General features: G+C 44.4%; 1 protein-coding gene across 1 annotated transcript in view; it reads left to right on the top strand.

Annotated features, from left to right (window-relative positions):
* The window catches only part of lcor (ligand dependent nuclear receptor corepressor), a 67,680-nt gene extending 53,856 nt beyond the window's left edge, over positions 1-13,824 (top strand). The window contains exons 5-7 of the mRNA XM_068704376.1: positions 1,767-2,249; positions 5,707-5,797; positions 9,866-13,824. Coding sequence (XP_068560477.1) covers positions 1,767-2,249; positions 5,707-5,797; positions 9,866-11,009 — 1,718 coding nt within the window. The 3' untranslated portion in view covers positions 11,010-13,824. The remainder of the gene's footprint in view (positions 1-1,766; positions 2,250-5,706; positions 5,798-9,865) is intronic.
* The last annotated feature ends 13,676 nt before the right edge of the window (positions 13,825-27,500 follow it).

The raw sequence follows: 27,500 nt of genomic DNA on the forward strand, positions 1-27,500 counted from the left end.
AGAAGTCACCTTTAGTCTTGAGCCCACACTTAACCAGAACCCTCAGGCTGCTGTTGGCCCTCCAGAGTAAAGAGTTCAAGTGAACAAGAACTCTAGATGATCAGTTGTGTTACACACACATTTACTTTATTGCGCCTGTGGTTGGAGCGCACAATGTGATGGAAACTGCAATCAAGCTACGGTATGAAAATCCCCACAACCGCTACAGAGGAGTTGAGGGAAAACTGGGCGATACGTTCGGACAACTCACTCGGTGCAGATATAAAAAAACAGGAAGCATGCTGGGAAAGCATATGTGTAAGGCATGGCTGAAAATAGCAGCGTGCACCTGCTGTACTCTGACATTATGGTGCCTTGACCTCGCTCGATAAGGAGGATTAAGTGCTGCATGTACAGTTTATATACAGTGCAGAATATATGGGAGTTTTTTGGGGATTATTTCAGCATAGCTTTCAGGATTAGATATTTTTTTGGGCTAATGTATTGTTTGGAGGATTTAGGGTTTGACTCATTGGCACGCATGAACGTATCCAAATAATATAGCCGTTGGTTATGAAGAGATAAGTGCAGATGACTTATCTGGGACAATGCCAGATTAATGCATCAATAACAAATGAGTGTTTGCCGCTGTTTTTCTCAATGTGTATTATGAAGAGTGGTTGATGGTGGCTTGTTTTGTCGCAGCGGGGGATCGTTGGAAGTTTGGTTTTGACGTCTGTATTTTCTCTCAGACTCTTGGTTGTCTTCTGGCACTTTGAAATAGTTCTTTAATTTATGTTTCACTGCAATGAGTACTTCAATTTTGAACTTGAGACAAGTAGGAACCGGTTCTCAACAGGAATTCTCAGTTCCCAATGATACAATATTACCTGATACAGTAGTACAAATGTACTTTACAGCTAGTTTTAAGTATAATAATCATCAAAAACCGTCTCTTAACCCACTGGTGTGGAATGTACTGCAGTAGCAAAGAATAAAAACTGCTGGTGCACTACTGTAGGGTAAGCTTACAATTAGCTATTAATCTTTCAATTATAATTTCAATCTTTATACATTTCAGGTAATTGTTAAAATGGCCATTACAATTTCCCAGAAGCCCAAGGCAATGTCGTCAAACTACTCATTGTGTCCGACAGTCCAAAACACAAAGAGTCTGAATTTATGCCAGTATGAAACAGAGAAGAAGAAGCCAGCGCTAAAACGTGGGACGCTAGAAACACACGAGTATTTGACATTTATGTTTGAGCAATAATAACTCAATTATGAAAATGGTTGGTGATTAATTTAGTTAATGGATTGAGTGTGTTTTCAGCACTACTGTACGGTATCCTGGATCGTTATGAAAACTACGATGTCCGTCCTCGTGTGTGTGTGTGTGTATTCTAATGAACACGGTGGTTCAAGAACAAATCACCGCTGAACCTTCAGGCGTAAATTGATCCGACGGACAATTTCTAGCCGTCACAAAGTGCTCACAGAAAGAGTGGAAACAAAAGAGAATCCTGGGAAAATTTAGGGAGAAGGTATGGAAGCTCCAGCGGAGGGGTGGCAGGCGGTAATCTGTGCACACGGATATCATGGCGCTCTCACCGCGGTCAATAGGCCGGATTAAGTGGTGCTTCTGAGTGATTTTAGGATTATTTCAGCACAGCATCGGGATTACATTTTCAGGATGAAATAAACTGATGAACATGGCAATGACTGAGGGAATTCCTGGAGGACGTGATTGCTGACAGGTTTGTCCCTCTGTGTTTTTTTTTCTCCAGACCTCCCAAGTTTCTCAGAACCTCACATTCCTCTAGTGGCTCGTGAGATCATGCAGCGAATGATCCGCCAGTTCGCTGCCGAATATACCTCAAAAACTACTCAGGACGACTCGCCCCTGCCCAACGGCACCATGAAGGACCAAAGCCTGCCGAGAGCGGCGTCTCTGGCCCCGTGCTCCCCGCCTGGGCCCCTGGCCGCGCCAAGCTCCCCTCAATCGTCTGCCTCCTCCTCCTCCCCGTCCCCGACCCCGGGGCCTGGCCTCAGCCCCATCTCCGCTGCCGCTGCCGCCGCCTCAGCACCCGCCTGCACCCAGAGCAGCAACGGCGTGGGAGCCAGTAACGGCGGCGGAGGAGGAGGAGGCGGTACGGCCGCTGCCTCTGCACAGAATCCCGTCCTCAGCAAGCTTCTCATGAACGACCAGGACGGCCCGCTGGACCTCTCCGTCAAAAAGAGCGAGGCCGACCCAGACCCCAGCCAGCAGGGTGAGAGCAACCACACACACACACACGCATTCAGGTTTTTGTCACTTATGAGGACATCATGTTGACTTCCATTCATTTGTTGGAGGCTTCCCCTAACAAAAATATATCTAACCCAACACCTGAGGGCAGTCCCCACAATGTGACCGTATATATATAGTCCCCACAATGCCATTAATACATGCACACACACACACACACACACACACACACACACACACACACACACACACACACACACACACACACACACACACACACACACAGGTTTATCAGGACCTGATCAGGAGCATTTTATCATTCGTAATTAAAGTATATGTGCACTTTGCTAAATAACAATTTCACATTGTTGTCATCTTACCGGTGCTTTTGAGCATATTCTGCATTTTTTGAGTCGTATTTCTGTCATCGTGACAGCGAGCGTTTGTTAACAACGTCATGACCACGGAGCGCGTTTTACCGTCCGATGGTTAACTCACGTCGGACAGACGACTGCTCTCACAGATTCTCTTTCTACGCAGAGACTCAACACATTCACCGTCGGCTCATGAACAGATCACTGAAAAGCCGTCATTATTTTTTTTGGACTGAGCCTTTGCAGCGCTGAGCTCTGAAATGTAGCCGTGGGCTCAATCTACGTTTAATCACACATAACCAGCAGGGGGTCGGACGTTTCCTCCACTGAACGGGCTGCAGGGTTGTTGCTGTTTTAACCCTCAACCGCAGTGTGACCCTCTCTTAATACCAGCTTTTTGGAATCTGCTTACAGTAAGCCTCAATTTTTTACAAAAAAAGAAGATTTAGGCACGTATACATCCACCTCACGTTATCTCTCTCTCACACACGTGAACACCTTTGAGACAAATTCTGACTCAGACTGACTCTGAAACATACACTTACAAATTACACCAATCAAACTTCACATTAACAATTTAGAATGGATTTCTTTAGCTTCTTTAAGCTCATCGTTTTGGTGTAAAGGCACGTTTACCGTACGGTTCAGTCTCAGCACTTCAACCCTCAACAGGAAATAAAGTATAAGCATAAACATTTAACTACTATGTACAGATATAAATATATATCCAAACGTATATATAGGAAGATAAAGAACAATGACAATAGAATTGAGATATAATTGACGACATCACATGACTCCAGAGAGCTGCATGCTTCCCTGTCACGGTCTGTTTAAGAAAATAGATAAAGATGATTTTGGGTGACTATCTGTGTCACAAAAAAACAAAGCCTGAACCGTCAGTTCACCATGTCAGAGCTGAGGAATCCTGTCCTGTGTGAATCTGCATATTGATGAGGAAACAGTTTTGTCCTGTAACTCTTTAATACTGTAACGCAGAGAGTTCATATTGCGGCTGCTAACGTTTTATGTAAAAACGAGCATGCAAACGAAGATGGAGACGCCAGTTTTCCACGTTGGTTAGCTCAGAAGAGGACCTCATTAGTGTGATCCAATCACGGCTGTTGTCCCTTGAGACGTCGTGACTTTTTGTGAATTTTTTTTTCCGGAGCAAAAATGTTGCGAACACACGAGAGAGTGGTTTGGTTCCTAGTTATTAATAAACATTTCACATGCGTGTAATCGATGTGCATACATGCTATACCGTGAACATGAGCGGATTGATCTGTTGGTGTCCCCTCCGGGCTTTGCAGGGTTTTTCCATTTCAACATCTCCTCGTGTTTCCTGTTTTGTCCGATGAAACAACAAAAAAAGTGCCTGAAGATTAGCGCGGCAGTCCCGAGTCCTGTACACCATATACATATAGATATATATATATAAATATTGTTACATATACTGTATATGTCATATAGGGTTGTGTGGGTTAGAGGGGGTCAGAAGGTCTCCTGCACTTTAGTTATTACAGCAGCATAACACACACATTGATTTCTGAGATGAGTTCATCGGTTCTGTGTGTGCTGTATTGTTTTTTTTAGTGTCGGGCTTCTTTTTTTTTTCCGGATGCGTTAGTGTTTCATCCATATCCCATCGTACAGGGTGACCGCACGTCCTAAAAAACCTCCAAAAAAGTCCAGAAATACATGGAGGATGTATTCTGAGGTGTCCATGGAAATAATGTCAGAGTCGGAGTCAGAGTCGAATATTAATGAGGCTGATGATGTAATGACGATGTGTCTCTTTCTACGTGTGGTGACCCGATTTCCCCGACAAACATATTCACAAATAAACTGTGATTTCACACACGCAGCATGTCGCCATATTTCCCAGAGTCCCTTGCTGAAGTGTCACAGACAGTCCACCTGTTCTGAAGCACACGGCATATATATATATATATATATATATATATATATATATATATACACACATTACATCTAAGCACAGAAATAAGAAGATGAATTCATTAATTCAGTCGTTTTCACATAAATAAGCAGCTGCAGACGCTGTATGTGCAATCAGATCAACAGCATTCTGCCTCATATATAACTCACATGAACACACGTGATTATTAGAGTGTTGTATTAAAAGATTATTAAAAGGTAAATACATAAATAAAAACAGCTATCTTACCTCCCTTGGCAAATTATTTAATTCATACACAAATTCAACATGTGTTCAGATTTAAGCTTCAAATCACAAAAGTTGTCCGGTTCCGTTTCCTTCAAATTAGAACCATCTCCAAAATCAAACGCATCCTCCCAAAACTTCTATATCCAGAAGAAATGTAGACCGCCTGAGGATCTGAGGCTTTAAAATCACTTCTTAAAACACATTTTTACAGTGATGTCGTCGCTTTAATGCTTTATTTTATTATCAATGCTGTTGTTTTATTGTATCGATTGGTTTTACTGTTTCATCTATTGTTCTGTTTTATTCGAGTTTAACTCTCATCTTAGTGTGTTGAGCTCTCTTTTGCTGCTTTGTCTTTTAAAGCACTTTGTAAACTTAAAAGTGCTCTATAAATAACATTATTAAGTTATTATTATTATTATAGAAGAGGTGCCAATATAGTGAACTGCTCAGGTTAATCAACTCTTCATAACTTTGTCTTCATTAGTGTATAATCACATAGTTTTTGTTAGTTAGAATGAAGCCACACACTGCTCCTTTAACAAGCTCCAGAAAATCCATCCGCTGTGGTTCTGCAAATATTAGAAGTTATATTAATGCATATATTAATATTAGCCTTTTCCCATTGCACTTTGTCAAATCTGTATAAGAAAATTTTAAATGTGCATAAAAACTGCTGGACAGAAATGAACTGGAACTTGTCTTTACATCTTTTTTTTAAATGTTTTGACTAGTGTCCTCTTTGGGTTGTTTTGCACTGGACAGCAGCAGGACTAGCTGTTAAAGTCATAGAGACTCTTAATAAACTCAATAATCACTTTAATATTTCACAGAAATGGATTTGATAGAGTTTGGAACAGGGTTTGAGCTCCGTCATGTTACATCTTTCTCTCTCTCTGTGGTTGTTTTATCCTCAGACGGCGTCCTGGACCTCTCCACCAAGAAGAACCAGAGTGCAGGAAACCACAAAACCTTCCCCGGCTTCTCCCCTGAGCCCGGGGTCAAAGGGTAAGCCAACAGAATTAGTCACACTGGCCTCTGTTAGCCGAGCGCCGCCGGTCAACGCGCCTAAAAACAACAAGTGTAGAGGTTACAGCAACCGCGGCAGTTTGTGCTTCTGCAGTGAAAGAGCGCTCGGCGTGGAGCGTGGAGATCCGGCCCGAGGGGATGATGTTACACTCTTGATTCTGATTCAGATTGGTAATCCAGATGCCAAACCGCAGTGAAGCCTGAGAGAGATTGATTTCACGAGACGATGACAACCGTCACTGGCGGATTCGATCGAGTTGTCAGATGAATGTGCGGATCCCCTGCGTGTCCATGCAGCTATAATTCAGATTTAACAAAAAGACGGCTCCCTCGGTAAAGCTAGTGAACTTAATCTGAGATGTCTCAATGTGCAACAAGACCCGGGAACACTGCGAAGGGCTGTCGCAATAACTGCAACTGGCGATGAACGTTTTTGGTGTTTGTGTTCCGGTCGCCGACAGCTAAAAATGTTTTCAACTTTGTGTAAGAAAACGCTGCCCTCGTCATTGTCCAGCTGTCCAATCACAATAGAGGAGGGGCGGGACAAATACCAACAAAGACCAACCGTCACATCCTGAATAGCAGGATACAACAGAACGTAGACCGGTGGGTCCTTCCTCAGCCTGCCCTGAACAAACACTTTTCCTTGTGCCGACATTTTTACTTCGTCAAACGTAAATCTACTTTTATTGGAACACATAGCACAGCTAAAATGAAGCATTCAACCCATCCAAGTGTTGGGAGCGCCTCGCTGAACCCCTCGGAAGTACTGAGGAGGCGAACTGGCAGCTCTCCAGTCCTCGCTCTGTGCTTGGTCCGTGCGGGGACTTGAACCGGCGACCCACCGGCTGCGAATATGCCGTGTGTGTGTGCGCGCGCTGCTTTCAAGTGCCGGTGAAGAGCTGTGACACCTGACTCTTAGGTTGTAAAATACTGTTGCATAAAAATATGGAACAAAAGGGAGAAAAAAAATTAAACGGGATCAAATAAAAACTAAAATGTTTTAACTTCCTCCAAGTCTCTGAAGTCTCGACGACGTAGCTTTATAGCGGCATGAACGCATCGCGGCACCGACGGCAAGCGGCGCATTACGGCAACACACCCACCCTCGCAAGAGACTTCAAATCAGATGCAGTAAAACGGGAGAAAGTTTACAAAAGATCCAGTAAGACTGTAACACATTTTCATAAAAGGAAGCATGGAGCAGCACCACTGGGCTCGAGTTAAACCCCCAATGCGCTTAATTTGGAAGATGCAGCGTATTCCTCTCATCGTGTCCTCTGGTGATATGTTCACAGATTGAGTTCCAGAGGTCGCAGAGAGGCTAGAAGCCACTTGTTGGTGTTTCGACTCTTGTGAAGCTCTGCGGCTCTTTAAAGGGGCGTCGCCCTCGTTCGAGGGGGCGCTCACTCTCCATCTTTCCCCGTCGTCGTCCTCGAGCGAGGTCCTGCCGACGCCTCCCACCTTTCATCTCTCTCGCGTATCGGGTTTCGCCCCGGCCGATCGATGCCTCGGCTGTACCATCGATCCCGCGGCAGGGCCGTACCTGCCTCTGTGCAACTGTTCATCACGCAGACCCCTCCGGCCTCAAAGTGAGAGTTCAACGGCAATATGTGTCAAACACGTTTCGGAGGCTTTGATTGCTCCGTTTGTTTCTTCTTCGTCTCCGTGTCGGCGGATTTATCGACAGTCCTCAGCGCTGAGGCCCGATCATCTATTGATGGATGTGTGCTCTGCCTCGAAGTCATGTTTGAATCGGTAGCCACCGCGCTCGCTTCTTGCGCGTCACGAGGGAGTAACCGCTCGACGCTAATCGCCTGCCTGCCATTTCCAGGAATACCTTTTTGATCCGGAGGTCAAAGATGGATTAGTGGAGGTTCGATACAGATCGTGGGCATGGATAACCTGCGGCCCATCGCGTGGAAGCGGATGCACCTCCAGTTGCTCTCCGAACTGTGATTGGAGAAAGGTTGCATTGACGTAACGGTTAACACGAGTCCCAAGCGTCCGCCGTCGCCGCCGTGACCACGAGGGGTTCTTCCTGGTGAAAAGAGAGATGATGCTAAACTACCAAACAAAGTGTTTACCACACTCGTTTTGGGTTGAAACAAAAAGAGACATTTTGAATTATGGACTTGGGGTTCAAAGGGATAATTCTGGTCTTTAATTGATTATTATGCTCGGCACACAAGACTTCGGTTTTTCACTCTAACACACCAGGAGTTGGAGTGCTGACTCTCCACAAACCCAGAAGATAAACCTTGTGATGTATTTTCCACAATAGGACTAAAATCAAAATGAAGACCCCCAGGACGGGACGCCTGAGGGTCCTAAGGCCTCAAAGGCCCCACAGGCCCCACAGGCCCCAAAGGCCCCAAAGGCCCCAAAGGCCCCGAGCCTCACCGGGAGTCTCTAATGATCAGGTCATGTAATATTAACTACAGGAGGAGGCGGAGCCTGTAGTCCCACTACCACTAACATCAATTAATCTTTGATAGTCAGACAAGCACCGGGTTAGTGTGTGTATTTCAGGTTACATGGCGTTTGATTTGCATTTCTTTTGTTTGTAAGTTATTTTTTTTATTTATATATATATATATATATATATATATATATAAAATTTATTTTTCGTTTAAAAAACACTACTATGATTCCGATCTTTAAGTAGGTTGGTCAAGTGATTCTTAGGAGCTACAAACCACAAAAAAGTTTTTCAGTAAGTCCACCGATGGCTCAAAAGAAATATAAATAAAAATATAAATAAATAAATTGAAGTTTGGCTGCAGGATCAAACTACCTTCCTTCAAAACACATCTGATACTCAGAAGGCACACCTGCTTCTGAAACAATCTCTCAATCCGTCTCACCGGGGATCCCCCTCTGTTGTTTTCTACAAATTCCATTTCCACATTGAATCCTCAGATCCTCCATTAGGAGTGTGGCGCAGCCTCCCCCCCCCCCCTGATGACTGTGTGCTTACTGTAACAGAACGCTCTATTAGGAGTGTAGACTCCAAAGCCTCTCGTTAACCCTGTATTGTCTTCAGCGAGCCGGAGACCGCCCACTGTGGTAATCGGTCTGAAAGCTCCCGCTGAGGACTCCCCACATCGCACAGCCAGTCGCGCTGTAGCTACCAGACTGTGTCTCCAACGGAGAGAGACGCAGTGTTTCCCTCAAGTTCCTCCTCCCTCAGCGCCATCCTCCGACTTGACAAGCTGTTTCCTGGTATTATGAACCTAAGGGAGCATTTCCTCTGTTGCTATAGTTACTTAGCAGTAGGGAAAATTGGCTGCAGCAGTTCAATTGGAGGCACTTTGCGTGCAGACGTGTGTTTCAACGATGATTTTCATTTATTTATTTTTTTTAAACGTTGAAATGTGAGATGCTGGTAGACGAGTGCCTGTGGGCAAGAACACGCAGTGTGTGTTCGTCCAACACGGCGCAATTCAAGAAACTTAATTCAGAATGTGAATGCTCATCAAGTTAAGACTGCTGTCAAAAGGTTGCGCGTGTTCAGACGCGAACAGTTGAATCAGGAAGCGGCGTAGTCTTTTTGGATCGTTATCCAGCATTCGACGATAAAGATTAGTCCGAAAAAAAAAGGTAAAATAGAGAAATCTTTATTTGTAAAACATTGACAAATTGCATTTAAAACTACAACGTGTCTTTCCAGAAACAGTGCAGCAGTTTCTCTGGACAATCTACAGACATCACTTTTTAAATATTTGTTCTCGAGGAACACAAATAGTCATAAGTAGATAATAAAGGCTGTTGACAGTGAGCTCTGTGGTTCATCTCAAAATGTTGTTTCTGGCAAAAGACACTGCTGTTGAGTTGCTCAAATGTAATTTGTTAGTGTTTACGTTCTGTTTGTGATTTGAGTGAACCGACTTAGGTGGTAAAAAGTCAAATGATGAATAAATTAAATTTCTAGCTACACATTAACGATTATAATCTTAAATTACAAAATGTGATATGCATCAAACCTCGGTCTCAACAAAACGAGATATCCTAAATTGTTCTCTGTTTTTTGTTTCCTCCATTCAGACGTTCTATCAAAGTGGAACATACCCTGACAGAGGTGGACGAAGATAGCCTGCTGCAGGAAAGCTTGCAGGACGGACTGGGGGAGAACTACGTCAACTCCAACTCCTTCAAGCCGCCATTGGCCCGCTCGCTGCGTATCAAGGAAGAGCTCCTCAGCCAGAAGCATCGCCTCCTGAGCCAGCCTGCTGCTCTTTCATTGGCTAATCTAGAGTCAGCCGGCTTGCTCAATCACGTGCAGTCCTACGCCTTGCTTGGCCAGAAGGGCTCTTCCTCTTTCTGGGGAAGCAAGGCCCACCTCGAAAGCCTGATGAAGCTAAAGCAGGCCAGTGGAGCTCTGAGCGGGGCCCTCAGTGACCTCAAAGACCTGCCTACATTCCTGGAGAATCACCACAACCACCACGGAGCCTTCTCCTTCAAAAGTTCCCTCCACCATCACCACCACAATCAGGTCTCCAAGGCCCAACACCACCACAATGAGGGCAAGCGGGACCAGGGTCACTCACCACCTGTCGACCTAAAGATCCCCCAAGTTCGTGGCATGGATCTCTCCTGGGACCATGCTTCTGAGCTGTACGGCTACGGCCCCATGGGGGTCGGGGGCGGTGGCCACGGGGAGAACATCCTTAGCCGGAAGCTGAGAGCCATCCTGCCCAAGCAGAACCGCCGGGGAGGAAGCCTTGGAAGCCTGCTGGATGGGGCGGCGGACTACTGGAGCTCTGACTTGGACCACTCCAGTTCCGGGCCAGCGTACTCCACCTCAGACGCGGAAGGGGACCCAAACTCCAAGCAGCCGAGGAAGAAGAGAGGCCGTTATCGCCAGTACAACACCGAGATCCTGGAGGAGGCCATAACGGTGGTGATGAGCGGGAAGATGAGCGTGTCCAAGGCTCAGAACATGTACGGGATCCCGCACAGCACCCTGGAGTACAAGGTCAAGGAGCGCCTGGGAACCCTGAAGAACCCCCCAAAGAAGAAGCTCAAGCTGATGATGAAGATGGAAGCAGGAGGCCAGGATTTTCCTCTTGCAGAGTCAGAGAACACGCCCGCCGGAACCCCAGGAGACGACGGCCCGCCGCTGGCAGCTGCTGAGCTCAAGGACAATGTAAAAGAAGAGATTGATGACAATTTCAAACCAATCGACTAAACGACGTACACATGTAAACCTCAGTCAAATGACTTAAGTAATTTGAAAACGGATGGGGCTTTATTTGTGCCAATTTACTTTGCAGTATCTGGGTGAGCACAAACGCAGGGATAACATGAGGAGGATTCTTAAAACAAACTGGAGATAAACGACTAAACGGATTGGTTTTTAACACGCGATGCCGTTTAAGCATTTGTTTAGCTTTTATATCCAGGGGCTTGACAAATGCAGCTAAAGACATTCGTTAAATGACAATTAATGAAATTTCCATAAGCATGCTGATAATCCCCAGCCCCAAAAACCCAATTCCCCCCCCCCCTCTTTTCTGAACTCGATACACTGAACCATCGCTGCTTATAAATGCAGTTTGGGCTTTGGACCAATTTCCAATTTGGGGAAACAAATGAGGGGAAGATTGAAAATTAACTCCTTTTAAAAAAAAACAACAACAACTGACAAATTAGTCCCTTTACTGCTCCCCTCTTTCACCGAGTACTAGCTGAAAATTGGTAAGTGAACTGTCTATTACATTTGAAGCCAACTGTAAGGTTTAATCATGCCATTGGTATTCCTCACCAGGGTTCTGAATCAAAACCCATCCTCTTATTGCCAGGTAGCCATGACGCTTTAACTGCAAACCTTTCTTTCCTCCTTTAAGAAATTCTGTTAATCTCTGTGCGGACGAAGGCAACATTAACCCCCGTCCTTTTTGAATGAGAGAAGACACACAAGTCATTCAGGGATGCATGTTTGTGAGTTTCGTGGACACTACTGACTTCTATAATCGACTTTCTTTTACTCTGTCTTTTATCCTTTTCGTTCGATTTGCTTTCTTTTGCACTACACTTTGGGTCTGGCGCTTACAGACCAGGTTACCTCGGCATTGTTGCCCTCGCATCATGCACTTATTATGGTCTGTCTCTGAAGCCCAGTCGCAACCTCGTAACGGGTCGGAGGTGCACATCGCCTGCGTACGCTGATCCATAATCAGATCCGCGAAAGCTCTAAAACACTTCTTTTTTTCTTTTTTTTGCCAAGAGACAAGTTTAGGTTGAATCCGATTATGGATCAGCTGTTTTTTAAGGCGGAATGCTACCTCATGGACCTCCATCAGTGTCTCACTGCTGATCCTGGAAAGCTGAAGTCGCCTTCAGGTCGCCCCTCCAAACGGTGACCAAAGTGAGCTCATCCCCTTTATGGAGATCTTTACTGGATGAAGGCCTTTTAGGATCAGAATGTGAAACTCTGCTGCTATCCAGTTGATTACCTAGCTCCTGTACAAGGCTTTAGCTAGCCTACGCTAATGGGTTTTTAGCTAACAACAACACATTGCTGATGTTTTTTTTTGTTCTTTCTTCCTTTAAAAAAAAAAAAAGAAATCAAACTTAAGCGGCTTAGCTGAAGAGTTTTTAGAAGAAATTATTCTCCCTCAAACCTCAAAGACAGTTTTAACGGCAGTTTATTACAACAATGTGCATTTATAGAGGGGGTTTTGGGATGGCGGGAGGGCAATATGCAGTGGGGAGGGGTAGTTAATAGAAGCGAGGGAAAAGCAGATTTAATATATTATAAATTATTATGACCGATGATTTAAAAGCCAATCCGTGATTCTGGATGATTTCTTTTCTCCTCATTTTTAACTCAGGGTTACTGAGACGGACGATGTGGGTTTTTAAATATGGTAATTTCCTGTTGGACCTATAGTAGACAGACAGGAGGACAAGACACGCTCTCTCACTAATTCTTTGTCTAGGGGAGGGGCCATGTGAGTAGATAGACCTGCTAACGACTCGTGACGAAGGACAGAAAGACGTTGGGTTTGGGACTCGGAACTTATGGCGCTAAACTTCTACAATGGCACTTTTCAAAAGTAAAGCAAAAACACAAGAGAGAAAGAAAATCTGTTTTGCCGGTTATGCATGTAGTGTAGCTCTTCGCTGGGTGACACGGAGCAGAGAGAGCGATCAGGAGGGCGGAGAGATGGAAGAAGAAGAAGAAAAAAAAGCTTTAGTGTGTGAAGACTTTCAAAAAGGCTGCAGCTTGGACCCAAACAACTCTTTTGTTTTCCTCTCGATTACCTCCAAGACTTAAAAACGAAAAAAGACAAAAAAAAAAAAGAAATGGTCGACGGCTTGAACAAGTTGAGTTTCGTGTCGTGTCGTCTCGGTGTTTTCCCTCCCCTCGCCGCTGAAGCACCGGGGGTAGAAACACTCTCATCCCGTTGCACCAGGCGGGGAACGAATATCCCTCTCAAGACAAGAAAAAAAAAAAAGAGGCTCTTTTTGGTGTTTTCCGTGAGGAAAAGACCGACGGAGACGTCAACAGCTTTTTGGTTGTCATGTTTTTGTGCTCTGTGGTAAATGTTGCTCTTCGCTCCTAACACTGCCTGGTGCTCACCCAGCCTGTGAGAACTGTACCTCTCTGTTCAGATGAAATGACGATGATTCACTCCGTTTATGAAATGTATTGTACATTTTATTTATTTGATTTTGTTTTGTTATTTTTCTTGGATTATTCTCTTTTTTTTGGTTTTTTAAAATGGCATGCACCACTTCTTTTGGCTGACTTTGGGGGTCAAGTTAATTGGATATTAATATTATTAATCATTATGTTGAGACGATTTCAACGCAATCTTATTCTAAATTATGAATGAAACACAATGTAATTAGAATTAGAATAATTTATTACCCGTTGCATACAATCTTAATTGTCCCCTCTGTGGTTAGTGGTTATCCACGTTAAGCTTTGTAGCTCCCTCGGCCTGATTGGCAGGTATGCACGGCCAATGGGAAAAGCTCTAGAAAGGACACCATCCCCCCCCCCCCCTCCGGGACAACTATATGTCCGGGGGGGGGGGGGGGGGGGGGGGGTCGTCACGCATGAAATGCGTCCAACACTTTGACAATGCTGAGCATTTATAAGTGTCTAAAAAGGTTGTTGTGCACGTTGAGTCTGACCCAGCGGAGGACAATGCACTGATGTGAGCAAAGCACTTGTTGTGAACTCTTATAAAAGGCGTAGTAGCTGCTCACTTAGCCGGCTGTGAGTACAGTCTGACAAAAACAATGTGCCCCTTCCCTCTAAAAAACAAAAAACAAAAGCCACTTAACACAAATATATGTGTGTAGAAATGGTATAATTGGCACTTAATGCACAGGTTTGCATGGATGAACTCCAACAGCACTTAGACAGAATTCCCCTGAGAGGGGAAGATTTCAAACTATTTGTGTATAATTTACAAAAGAAATTTTTACAAAGAAAATTTGCTCTATCCTTCAAGAAATTCTTGATTCTTACTTAACGTTTTCGCAAAAAATTTGCCAATGCTTTCTAAAAATTTGGGTAATTTAAAAAAAAGTCCCATCTTCAGCCTGCTCTTATCTACTGAGGTGCATGCCATTTAACGGTGTATTTATTTCATTTCGTTTTTTTTATTATTGTTTATAGTCATGTGGTTAACGGCTCCCCCTGTCCAAAAAAGTCCTCCTTCTTGCAACTGATTCTCACCGCTGTTTTAAAAAAAAAAAAACCATATATACCATATTATATACTTAAGAGAACAGTATATATCTATTTATATACATATATATTGACAAAAATACTCACATAATGAATGTAGTGAACTGAAATGAATATCTCAAACTTACAAAAACCAGAGCAGTCATCTGCACAAAAGATGGCGACCGTCGGTTCATTTTCAAACAGACTGTTGTTTTTATTCTTTTTTTTTTTTTTGCTTTTTGCTTTTTGCTTTTTTTAAGTTTCACTTTTACGCTGCTTGCGTTTTGAAATGCAGTCGTTTAGTTTTTTTTCTGACGCGGCCGTGCGACAGTAGCCTTCAGTACTGTAAATGTCTCAGGATCGAGCCAACGGGATGGGCAGCAATATTTGTCAGTCGGATGATGGCGCAGACTTAACTACCTGTACTAGATGTAATTTATAATCGTATATATATATATATATATACACACTATATGTCGACTTGGCCATCAGAGACCGAGTGCTATACCTCAATCTCAGAATAATGACTCCTTTCTGTGCCTCGTACTTGTATGTATACCTTACCTGGGAGCCTGGCGAAGGGATAGCCGATACTCTGGGAAATATAGTATCCTCCGCCGTTTCTTTTATTTCATTATCTGTTCGTTTCTCTTTTCTTTTCTTTGTTTCGCCTCCCTCTTTGCGAGGGAGACGCTTCAAGTGTCTGACTGACCAATATTTGCCACCCTACCTCCTTTCAGGTATTTCAGGCAACAAAAAAAACGTATAGAAATATATAGAGAGCAACAGATTGAGAGAGAGAGAGAGAGAAAGACAACGGGGACTATACAGCTATTCCGGTTCTTAGCACTGGATGGGGTCGGTATGGGAGGGCTGCAAACCTCTCATGTCTTCCTCTAAACGTTCAAACATTTTGGGATTCAGTCGTCTGGTTTCACCCTGGAGGCGCTAAGTCAGGCCGGTCCCACCCTGGTCTGAGAACGGTGTTTTTGTTCACTGAGGGGTTTTCTTTCTTTTATGGTTTATTGTGTGTTTTTTTTTTGGTGTAATATAACTCCAGGTGGAAACTTGAGAGGGCTTTTTTAAAATTTTATTTCTCACATTCAGAGAAATCAGAGATCCAGAGGGGAGATTGGGGGACAGGTGGACAAGTTAACCTTCCTTTATCTGCTGTCTTGTAAAAGAAAAATATATCCAAAATCTTTTGCATTCCAAAAAAAAAAAAAAAACCCACCACACACACAGGAAAATGTACCTTTATATGATGAAAATGAAAAAGAGGCTATATACTTATTTTACTGTTTTTTGCATCTTCAGGTAAGCCAATCGATTTCTCTCTTTTGCTTTTCAGGTTGGTTTTGATTTCATTTCTATTTTAATTTTTTATTTTTTTTCGAGTGAAAGAAAAATGTCGAACAACAACTACTGTAACCTCACTTAGTAGACGCCACATGCCGTGCCATTTTGTTTCAGGATGGCGTGTCGTGCTGAGCGCTGCCAGGAAAGAAAGACCCACAATGTATATGATTGCCATGCTCCTCTCTGCTGAGAGGTTTGTTCTGATTCTTTTTCTGTCACGCTGCATATCTGGTTGTCATTTATACCTCAGGTCCGACCACTTCAAAGCAGCTGATTGTACATGAGAAACACACACACACACACACACACACACACACACACTCTCTCACACACACACAAAGAAGAATCAGGATTTTTAGTACGGCTCGTTTCCAGATTTTTAGATGTAACTGACGGAAGCAGTTTTTTGAATAATCGTCGTTTCTTGTCGTTCGTACTGTTATTCTGATGGCATATTCTTTTCCTTCCTTTGTTTTCTTATATATATAAAAAAAAGAAAAAGAAAAGACAAATTGTTCAAAAGCCAGAAGCCAGGTTTCTGTGAATACAAAACGCTGTATTCTCTCTAGCACACACAGCCGTGGAAGAGCAGAGCGCGCACATAAGAGACACGAGGCAACCCACAGCAACACACACTCTCTCCCTCCTCATCAGGTAGCCACACTTTGTGTGGGCGGGTTTTTATGTATAATTATGAAGCTGGGAGTCTGCCGTTTCTCTTTTAGAAGCAGGTGGGTGTGTTTTGTACACACAGCCTGCAGAACATCAGCCCTGCTGGCTGAGTTTCTTGATCTGGCTCACTGGGACACTGCAGGCACTGCCTCTGTGAAAATCACTTTGTTTGTTTGGTTTGTTGCTCTTTAACAAAAAAAAACGCTGCTTTTTTTCATTTTTTTTGTAAATCAATCTACAAATCGTTCTGTTCAAGGAAAGAAAAAAAAATCCATCCTTCAGTCGTGCGGTTCTGTGTTGACGGTCTGTGATGTTGTGCTGCGATCCTGCAGTTATTCTGTTAACACGTGTCGTTAAGAGGCTTCTGTGTATTTGAGCTACTAGTGTGGAGGGGGGGGGGGGGGTGCACCGGGGATGTTTTGCCTGGCGGCGAAAAAGCCCAAATATTTGACTTAAATTATGATTTAACCAACATTTTAAAACGACGCAAGAAATTGAATTTAGACGTTTCAAAAGGAGCGATATACCACGACTGTTATCTCTGTAAAGATAGAGAGCAGCAATGACAAAAGTCACTTCCCTCCGTGTGCATCATCAGAGCACGTGCGCGTGCTTTTAGTGCACGTGAGGGCGCCCCACCGGTTGGCGCTCATGCGGCGGGTTACAGCTGACCGTGTAGCTCCCACCCTCAGGTCAACTCTTCTCAAAGCTCCGTCAGCACCGTTACCATACTTTTGCGCTGTTTGCACCGTTAGCTATGCGCCCGCCAGCTCAGGCGTCGTCCATGTTGATTCTCCACCTTGGGGCGCAAAAACGACACGAAAAGCTACACAATAGATGCAGGAATGCAAGAGAACATCACCAGAAGCTAAATATTTTGGGTCTGGTTCGCAGTCCAGAATGTTGGACTGAAGTAGTCTTTCAGTAAATAGTCCAGAACTTGGCTTGAATCTCTTTCTGAGAAACTACCGTTGTGCTTTTGGATGGATTTTTCTCTCTCTCTCTCTCTCTCTCTCTCTCTCTCTCTCTCTCTCTCTCTCTCTCTCTCTCCACCTCTCTCTGAGTGCAGTTTTAAAAGATAATAATCAGCGCATCTACTGACAGTCACAATTTATCTTGCCATGATGTTGTCGCTGTTGCTGTTGTTGTTCCCCCAGAAGACACGTTTGTCAAAGCGGCCGCTAACGGATCAGAGGCAAATGTGCGTCCCGTTTGTCGCAGGGGCGCGACGCCAAGCGCCGTAAATGTCAAAGCATTTGTGGAGATGTGACAAGCAGTCGCCTGGTTTTGAAAGCAGAGCTGAGCTACGAAACTCTTTAAGGCCAGACACGCCTCTGGAACGACGCTCTTCAGCGGCAATCGACACAACAGACTCCCGTCCCTCAAAAGCACCGCGCAGGAAATCTGAGTCTAAAGATAAAAGTCTTCATGTTAAAAAAGCCATTATTTTATATCACTACACATGTAAGAGAGTGTTACCGTATCAGAATATTGATATTGACACCAAGTACTCGTATGATCTTTTACAAAAGCGTGCGCTTTAATAAATAAGATTTTCATGGGGCTCTTTTAATTGCCTGGTTTCTCGACTTTGACGTTATTCAGAGCTGTTGATTTCTAAATTCCCAATCTGGCTCATTAATCTCCTCCACGAACCGACGCCTCACTGCGTCCTCGCGCTCAATCTGACGACGTCGCCGGGATTAAGTGATTATGTATTTGTTGTTCTTTAATCAGTGGACTCGAGAGTTTTGGAAGACTCTAATCACGATGCCAAATCATTGTAAAGGGGTCGGTTCGCTTAGAGAACGGTGCTCTCCTGTCACGTGACATTCGGGTCAAATTTTGTCGGTTTAAATTTTGCGATCGCCGTGGCTCACGAGCGGACATCTTCTTCTCGCCTCCCGACGAGCGTCTCGCCTTTCTCCGCCTCGGCAAGAAAAGCCTCCCTTGCAGAATGGCGGTGAGATGGAAGTGGCAGTCTGAGGAGGTGGACGGGGAGTGCGGGGATGAAATCTAAAGTGAAGTACGCGGCAGAATAAAGGCTGCTGAAGGTCGCCGTCCCCACCCCCACGCCGCGCTTAAACAACGGGCTTTTAATGGAACCGCGCTGAAATTCACTTCACAAACCGACGGTGTACTTTCGCGTCTGCGAGTGAAATAAATAAAAGGTGCCGCGGTCGCTCTAAAAACCCCACTTAAGAGAGAAAAAGAGGATTATTAGGGACAAAACGCAGCACCTGATGTGCAGGTAATTTAGAAAAATGAAAGCCACGGCTGTGTGAAGGAAATCTGCTCAAAACCGCTCTGCGATAGACCTCATTGCGTTTCACCAGGTGCCCTTGTGCTGTTGCCGTGCCATCCTTGCAGCATCGTTCCCGTGTGGAGGTGTGTCCGGCCCTTTAGAGCTGCCCTACGAGGACCAGCTGGTCTCCGTCGCTCTGGACTCAAATCCAACTCTGCAAATCTCTGGTTTCTCTTTTGGTTGCGGTTGAGTTTTGGGGGGGGGGGGGGTTTGATGTGGCTTCTGACGCTGATCTTCAGGGCTTTGCCAGAAGATTCTTCCAACACCGGCAAACAAATATTTACCACAGAAGGTCCGTTATCCTCTTCTCGTGTTCCTCGTTCCCTTCGTTACTCTTCCGGCGAGACTCTGTCTTTGTCCGAGAGCGCGTTCGTCCTCCTCGGTCGTTATCTGCTACCTCAGTTCGTCACAGTGGAAAACGGCCCGTAGGGATCTTTTCAGGATTCCAACTGCTTCAGGAGTCGATCGGTTAGTTTGAGTCTGTTGTTGTCAGTGAAGAAAACCATTACAGGCATTTCACAAGCAGTTCTAGACCTTGTAAACTTCTGAGGTCAGGTTCGGAGGTTTTGATGAAAGTTAAGCGCCTCAAAGGAGTCAGCTGGATGATTTGTCAGGCCTCCCGCTGGCCTCGGTGTCCTCTTGATTGTTCGCCGACCACAGCAATCTCCTTGTCTTGTTACTCCTCCTCAGAGACGTGTCAGATCTTGATTGTCCCGTCACTCAGAAGTGTGAAGTTTCTGGTGCAGCGCCGCCGTCGGAGGCCCGAGCAGGGGCCACGCGTCCTGCTTCCACACCTCCGTTAAATGATTTTATTGTCACTTTCTTTGATGAAAAGTCATAACCCCCACCATCTCCTCTCCCTTTCACCTGCGCGCCCCGACTATTGTCGTCCTCTCAGCACCCAGCGGAGCGTGAGCACCCTGGGGCTGACAGGCCCTCGTTTATCCCAGGAGAGATGGGGGTGTTCCTGGGCGGCCCCGGGTCCTTCACCTCTCATCAAGGCCTTTCTATAAACCTCACTGCCGGCCTCTTGGGGATCGTACACTCGACCCGGAGGCCCCCTGAACACGGTCTTCCCCCGCTTCCTTTCTCTTCTCACAGAGGCTTTGCCACGCTCTCCTCTGAGGAGGAACTTGCAGATTCCTTTTTTTTTTTAAACCAGGGCTTGACGTTATTTCAGCAACAAGGTGGGAGGGGGGGGTCATACTCTTCTGCAATATTGAAAGAAACCACACTAACACACTAACACACATGCAGTATATGTTTGTCGGTGAACGTGTCACGGACTCTCTCCACTCAAGAGACTCGGTATTTTAAAGGTGTTGTATGAAGTCTCTGATCTCGTTTCGATGTTTCAGGGTAAACGGACTCGGGCTTGACTTTTAGTTTCTGTGTCTTAAAAAAAACAAGGAAAAACAAGAACAAACAAAAAAAGAATTGCTAATGAGCGGGGGGGGGGGGGGGCTTTTGTTTTGCTGAAGTTGCCAGTGCATTGCCGTGATCCTCTTGTAGCTTCTCTTCGCAGTCGTTCGAGTGACGACGTCTTCTGCCTTTTGAACTTTTGCCCGTCTTTGACGACCCTCCGCACGCCTCCTTCTGTCCACGCTGCATGCAGACCAACCACAGCGGTGTATTTATAGCCGAGCCGAGGAGCGGCGCGATCGATAGTCGGCTCAGACGGACCGGCGCTCGATGAGCGGATGTATATACCGAGAGAGAGAGAGAGAGAGTTCAGGTCCTCAGCCAGGAAGTTCTGGCAGTACGGGAGATTAAAACGGCCAAAACTCTTTTTACCGGAACACCTCAAACTCATCTGGTGCGAGTTGACTCATGAAGGCCAGAGCATCACTTAAAAGGGTCCTTTGAAAAGCCTTTTTTTGTCGTTTTTTTTTTAAAGTTATTTTCAGCCAAATACTTTTTTCAGTGCTTTATAAGAAGAAAAAAAAACACAGCAAGGATTGTAAATATGACTCTCAGCAGAGCTCACTTAACGCTCCTCCACCTCGTTGGTCCTCTGGAGATCTAAACTCAACACTGTCGCCTTCCCCAAATGTCAAAAATGAAGGAAAGCTGCTGGCGGGAACAAAACGGCGGCAAACATCGCTTTGACCGGAGAGTCTGTCAGTTTGTTCTTTCTTTTTTTGGTCTTTGATCGTGTTTTTTTTTTTTTTTTTCCATCTTCGGTGTTTCTTGGTGTGCAAAAATGTATAGAAGAAAAAAGAGAAAAAACTTACAACACAGAATACCTCAGAAAAGATATCCATGTAACCTTGACAACCTCCACATCTTGTCAGATCCTGACCGTCAACACGCGTCTCCCGTCCTTTGTCTTTGTTTCCCCTCTTGCTTCTTTTTGCCATGCGGTGCGCGTGTGTGTGTGTGTGTGTGTGTGTGTGTGTGTGTTTGTGTGTGTGTGTGTGTGTGTGTGTGTGTCGGGGGGGAGGGGGGGGGGTTCTACAGCTTTTCTTCTGTTACCGCTTTGGTTTCACAACCTTTCTTTCTTTGTCGACGTTCTCGGTCTCAAACCTTTTCTTGAGACCCTTTGATGGATCTCAGAAGCTCAGACGGACCCTCCTCCGTTCCATTCTTTAAAAAGTGGCTTTTTTGCAGAAGGAAAGAAGGCCGAAACGCGGAACACTTGAAACCACACAGTCGCTGCGTTGTTCCTCTTTTCCACACCTCTTTATCTACTTCTCTACTCTTTACCTTTGTAACAACTGAATGTACGAAAAAAAGAAACAAAAAAAAAAAGGCAAAACACAACTAACCTCTAATTTAACTCCTATACATATTTAAGAATAAGAAATACTCTATATGCACACATAGATATACCTATACAAGCCCAAACAGACACAAACATGCATATGTATATATATACAGATCTCTAATGTCACATACTTTTATCTTGAGAAGGGAAGAGGACGAGCCTCTTCCGTCAACGATTCAGGGAAACAATTCAGAAGTCCAGTGCAGTACGTTAGGTGGAGTCGCTCCGTCGCTTCTAGTGTTTGTTCTGTGACTCGGTTCTTACTCGTTATCTACACCCCCCCCCCCCCCCCCGTGATGTAGCAGAGGGCGAAGGGGCGGTGGAGACTTCTTTTTGTTAACCGAAGAAAACAGTAGTGGAACTATAGGATCTAGTGTAGTTGTAGTCTTTTTGAGCCCGATTCTGTGAAAAGGTGGTGGTGGTGTGGGGGTGTGGGGGGGTGGGATGGCTGGGGTTTTTTTTGTTCCTTTTCTAAAGTGGACGCTGTAAAGACAGTATATTTATGAAGATGACCTGTCACATGGGGGGGGGCGGGGGGGGGGTCTTCAGGTTAGTTGTACATAGAACTGCTTCACCCATCGACCCCCGCCTGTCTTTTTCACAGGTGGGGTGGGACTGTATATTGACGGCACCGATGAGGAACGCTTTGTGTTTTTAAGAAAAGTGAAGACTGTTTTAAATGAAGGAGGGGGGGGGGGGGGGGGGACGTCATATCTCCCTCGAGCTTCGCCGGGACCGACGGACGTTTCTTTTTTTGTCGACGTTGACCCTCTCAATATTTTTGCATGCTGGTGTACATACCCCCCCCCCCCTCGTATCAGCCCTTCTTGTTGCAAGAGGGCTGGTTGATCCGGAAGTGTTCTTTGGATGTTGTCCGCAGGACAGATTCTGATGTTTTGAATATGAAATATTGACCCTAAGAAAAAAAAAAATAATAAAAAGATTAAAAAAAATCCCCTTTCCTAAGAAGAAGGAGCACTACGGTGTGTGTTTGTCACTGCAGCAGCTTCTCGTAGTGGTTTTTTGGCTAAAGCTCTTTTTCAATCATTTTTTCTGTTCCTTGTGTAAAGTAACAAAAACCGAGTATGACCATGTGACCAGCCATGTGACCAGCTCGCTTTTTATTCGATCATCTTCAACCACATCCTAGTCTCAGAGCTCATGCATCTAGCTGTGCTCTTATGGTAACTCGATGGATCAGTGTACTAGTTTGAAGAACCCCAACAGTACATCTCACACACACACACACACACACACACACACACACACACACACACACACACACTCAGGGACCCTCGACTACACTGCTCTCACTCTTATTCAGGTACTTAATCTACACCCGAGTTTTAGCAGTGACCAACCTTAACCATGGTGTATTTCCATAAGCCTGTTCCTACGTAGACCAGAACAAAAAGTTACGCCCAAAATCTTAACTGATCAGAAGAAGTTTTGCTTCTCACCCTCAAGAGTTTATTTTCGTCTTTTACTTTTTGATCCGCGGATATTTTCAGCGTCTCTTATGAATGTCAATCTTCTGCTGGGTTCAGGGGCGGCCGGGTCTTTGCGAGCGCTCCGTTCTCTCTCTCCGACGGGCGGTTTGGTACCGCTCGGCTACAAAGCACCAAACGCGACGACGACGACAACGACACACTGAGCTGACCTCAACAAATGTTTCCTACAAGTGCACAAAAAAACCCCGGTGGTTTGGCTTTTGAAATAGTGTTATTTTTTTCGAAAGCCTCCACGGTCCCTCACGCAGTACATGTTGGTTTATGTTCAGGTATCCGTCCGGTTTAAGTGCTCAGTCCTTTTCTCTTACACACACACACAACACAGAGGAAATGTGACGGATCTGCCTTTTAGTTCTTCTTACGCTTCAGGGAAAACTTAAGTAAGCCTCTCTCAAGGACCGGGAAACACGCCGGCGCTCGGCCGGTTGGACCTGCAGACCTGTAGAGCTGAGAAGGAACGGGGAGGAGGAACGTCTGCCGTTCCGTCTTCGGTGAACTCGTCTCTCGCCCGGTTCTTTGACTTGTTAAGTCGGCCGCTCTTCTCTGCTGTGATTGGTTGCGGACCTCTGCGGTCCGTAGACTTCAGAGTGCATGCCGCTGAAGAACCGGTCACCGTTATTCACTGGCCCGGTTCGGGACGACGGGAGTTTATTTTGCCTAAATTTTGTACCTCTTGCAACAATCAAAAATCAGTGACGTCTGGTGAGAAGTTGTATTTCATGTTGTAAGAACTCTTAAGGTTACTTTTTACATTCCTGGTGTTGGTTCTTGGTAGTGACCTGGTTCTGTTGTGATAGACATAGCTCTGATTGGGTTAAAAATGGCTTGTGATAGTTGGGTAGACGCAGGAGTCGTTGTCCAGGGGTTTGGACTACAAACCTCTCCTTCTGGTAAAGGTTTAGGTTTCTTAACGTCTCGTGATCTCACCTCGGTTCTTAACGGGTGGCTGGACGCCCCGCCGCGGCGGCCTGCCGGGCTTTTATTCCTCTTTTCCGCAGAGACTTCGTTTTTCGGGTTTGACGATATACCTCATTCCTTCAGTCCAGCGGGCCCCAGTGGGGGTTGGGGGGGATGTGGTCCCAGCTGGACTGTACCTCTCACAAAAACGCATATAAACACGCATACATGTACACACAGGTTCTCCAAATACCCCAAAATGGACCTCATTTTTCAATATCTACTGTTTACAGTTTGACAAAACAATTGTATAATTTAAAAAAAAATATTTTTCTCATATTGTAGTTTTATTTATGTACAATTTTTTTTTTTTTTCTTATTTTGTACCTTGTGAGTTGGACTTTTATTCTTCTAGGCTTATATTATCGATGTCCGTGTAAATGAGCACTTAACAAGGATCACAATAATCGGTTTTAGTTTGATTGACTGCACTATTTGATTTTTTCTCTTTCTCCCTGTTTTGAATGCTAAATCTGATATTCTGATTGGGCTGATGAATAATAAATTGTCTCATAATGTCTGTGATTTACTTTGACAAAAAGGTGATGATTTGATTTCCTACTGTTTTTTTTTTTTAAACTTCATTTTGCATTGAACGTCACGCGACGCTGATTAGATCTGTCTTTGTGCATGTGTAAAATATTTTACTGGTTATGTTATATTCAATTTGGTAAAAAAAGAAGAAGAAAATTGCCATTTTTGCCACACATCTCAGCTGTAATGTTGTGTAAGGTAGTATTCACTGGATGCTAGAACCTTCTTTTCAAAACCACTATTCTTCTAATAAATTTTGTTGTGAAAATAAAACGTGTCCGTTTGTTTCCGTGTGTCGGACGCGCCGGTGTGATTGTGTTGAGGATGTGAAAGTTACAGGTCTGTGTGTGAGACACACACACACACACACACACACACACACACACACACACACACACCCAGGTTAACACCCTGAATAAGCAAAAGGTCTTCAAAGGTTAAGTCCCGCCCCTCTGAGGGAACAACCAAACAACCAGGAAGTGTCCCATATTATTTTAAGGTTCTCGCCAAAAACACATTTTTTAAAAGATTACATTTTGAACACGTCATAATAATGTTTTAACACTTACCTTTGCCCAATACTGCTTTTTACAGAATAGAGCCTGAATGCATCATAATGCAAATCAATGGCACCTCCAGCTAACGTTAGCTATTTCTCTTGTTCGTAATTGAGACTTCTAAGGACTACTCTGTGACGGCTTTATGCGTTTCACGGCATATAAAGAGTACAAATGTGCTACGCTATGTTGCTAAATATCATTAGCATCTACTTCTCACAAGCTCCTCCCCCTCAACTTCTTTCTTTTCTGAACACAATCACCAAACATATTTGCCGTCACAATAAAAATCTCCGATGTGACAAAAGTAAACTTAATTATACAGAGATTTTTTTATCTGGCGCTTCAACCGGATCATATCGAGAGGACCAGCTCTGCTTCTGAGGACCAGCTCTGCTTCTGAGGACCTCAAACTCCAATCGAACATTTTCTCTCCAGCTCACCTCTCACTCTCTCTCTCTGCTCGCCAACTCTTTGGTCTTCCTGTATCTCCTCCTCCTCTCTCTCTCTCTCTCTCTCTCGCTCTCGCTCTCTCTCTCTCTGCTTCAGGGCCTATAGAAAGAGGCCTCTGCAGTGGATGGAGGCAGAAGAAGACAAATAACTTTTCAGGGCACAGGAAGTAGGTCATCTTCCTATCAAATATTTATTTCTCATACTGTGCCTAAGGCTCCAAAAGGACTCCCTCTTTAGATACTGTACGTGTGTGTGTGTGTGTGTGTGTGTGTGTGTGTGTGTGTGTGTGTGTGTGTGTGTGTGTGTGTGTGTGTGTGTGTGTGTGCGGTTTCATGCTTCATATATGGCTGCTCATGTTCTGTGTCTGACTGAATTGGAGTTCAGAGATGTTGAATATTTTAGGGTTTCCTTCTCTTTGGGAGTTCTGATGGCATGTTATTTTAAAACCAGTCTTTCCTTTATTATAATAATAGTAATAATAATAAATATTGAAATACTTATGCATCCATTTCGCTGTGCATAGGGAATTGGGTGTTCCAAATTGTGGAAAATAAATTGCAAATATGCATGAGCAAACTTCAAATCACAAATTGTCTCATGAATGTGATTTGAAGTTAGCTCATGCATGCGATGCATGAGATTTTGAAGGGCTTTTATTTTGAAATGCTACATCAGAATGTCCTGGTGAAAATCTGAGGATTGTGACACACACATACACACACACACACACACACACACACACACACACACACACACACACACACACACACACACACACACACACACAGCGATGGTGTTTTTACAGCTTGTGGCGATAGTTTAAATAAAACATGCTTTTCCATCCCGCCGGCGGGTTTTGGGGTTCAGCGGGTCAAGCCTGACGTGACCTTATGCACATAAAATAATGATCCCAGTCACTTCCACACAGAGAGGCTAAAGTACTGTAAACTAGACACAGGGTCTGTATTTTACAAGACATTTATAGACCGAAGCTTAATCACAGAACAAATTGTCAGATTACCTGATAATGAAAACAATCATTTGTTGCAGCCCCGCAAATGAATCAATAAAGCTTGAGACTGCGTTTCTAATTCTGTACCAGTGGTTGGGTTTCTCTAAATGTCTATGATGCACATTTAGAAACGCAAAGAAATCATTTGTCGATTTGTATGTTGATTTATATAATAAAATAACAATATATAATTACTGATTAGACTATGAAATGTGAGAACATAACAATTTTCCAAGAGCCCATTGTGATGACCATCAGTCTGAAATACACAAATATTGAATTTACACTGGCACGAAAAAAAAGAGAAAATCTGCAGATTTTGGCTTTTTAAAAAAAATTTTGTTAAACAATTTCTGTCTTTTAATTCTGTGTTGGTCAACGTATCGATGAATGGACTAATTGCTGCAGTGCTCATGCACGCTGGAGAGGAGAAGCACTTTTAATTACACTAGACATCAACCCGCCTGCTGCTCTCTCTAGTGCGTGTCGACGGTGCAAAAGTGCATCAACCTTGTGATGAAAACAATAATGAATAAAAGCTTGAGCGGCTCCCATTGTGTCCTCCAGCATAATGCACGACAAAAACAAATATGTGTTCTGAAGAAATGTACAAGTAAGAACAGCTGGTATGAAATATTCTCCTCTTTCCAACCTTTACTCCCGAGTCATGAACGCATCTCTCTCTCTCTCTCTCTCTCTCTCTCTCTCTCTCTCTCTCTCCCACTTTGTTTTTCATGCACACTCACTGACTGCTGTGAGAATGTCAGAGGCCCCATCAGAGGCCCCCCCTGCTGTGGTGTGTGGTGGCCGGGCCCAGCAAGGCTCCCCATTACTGATTAATGGAACCACATCAGCTCCATTCA

The sequence above is a fragment of the Cebidichthys violaceus genome, unplaced genomic scaffold, assembly GCF_023349555.1.
Source record: "Cebidichthys violaceus isolate CVI_PGR_0920_01 unplaced genomic scaffold, fCebVio1.0.p SCAF_90, whole genome shotgun sequence".
NCBI lineage: Eukaryota > Metazoa > Chordata > Actinopteri > Perciformes > Stichaeidae > Cebidichthys > Cebidichthys violaceus.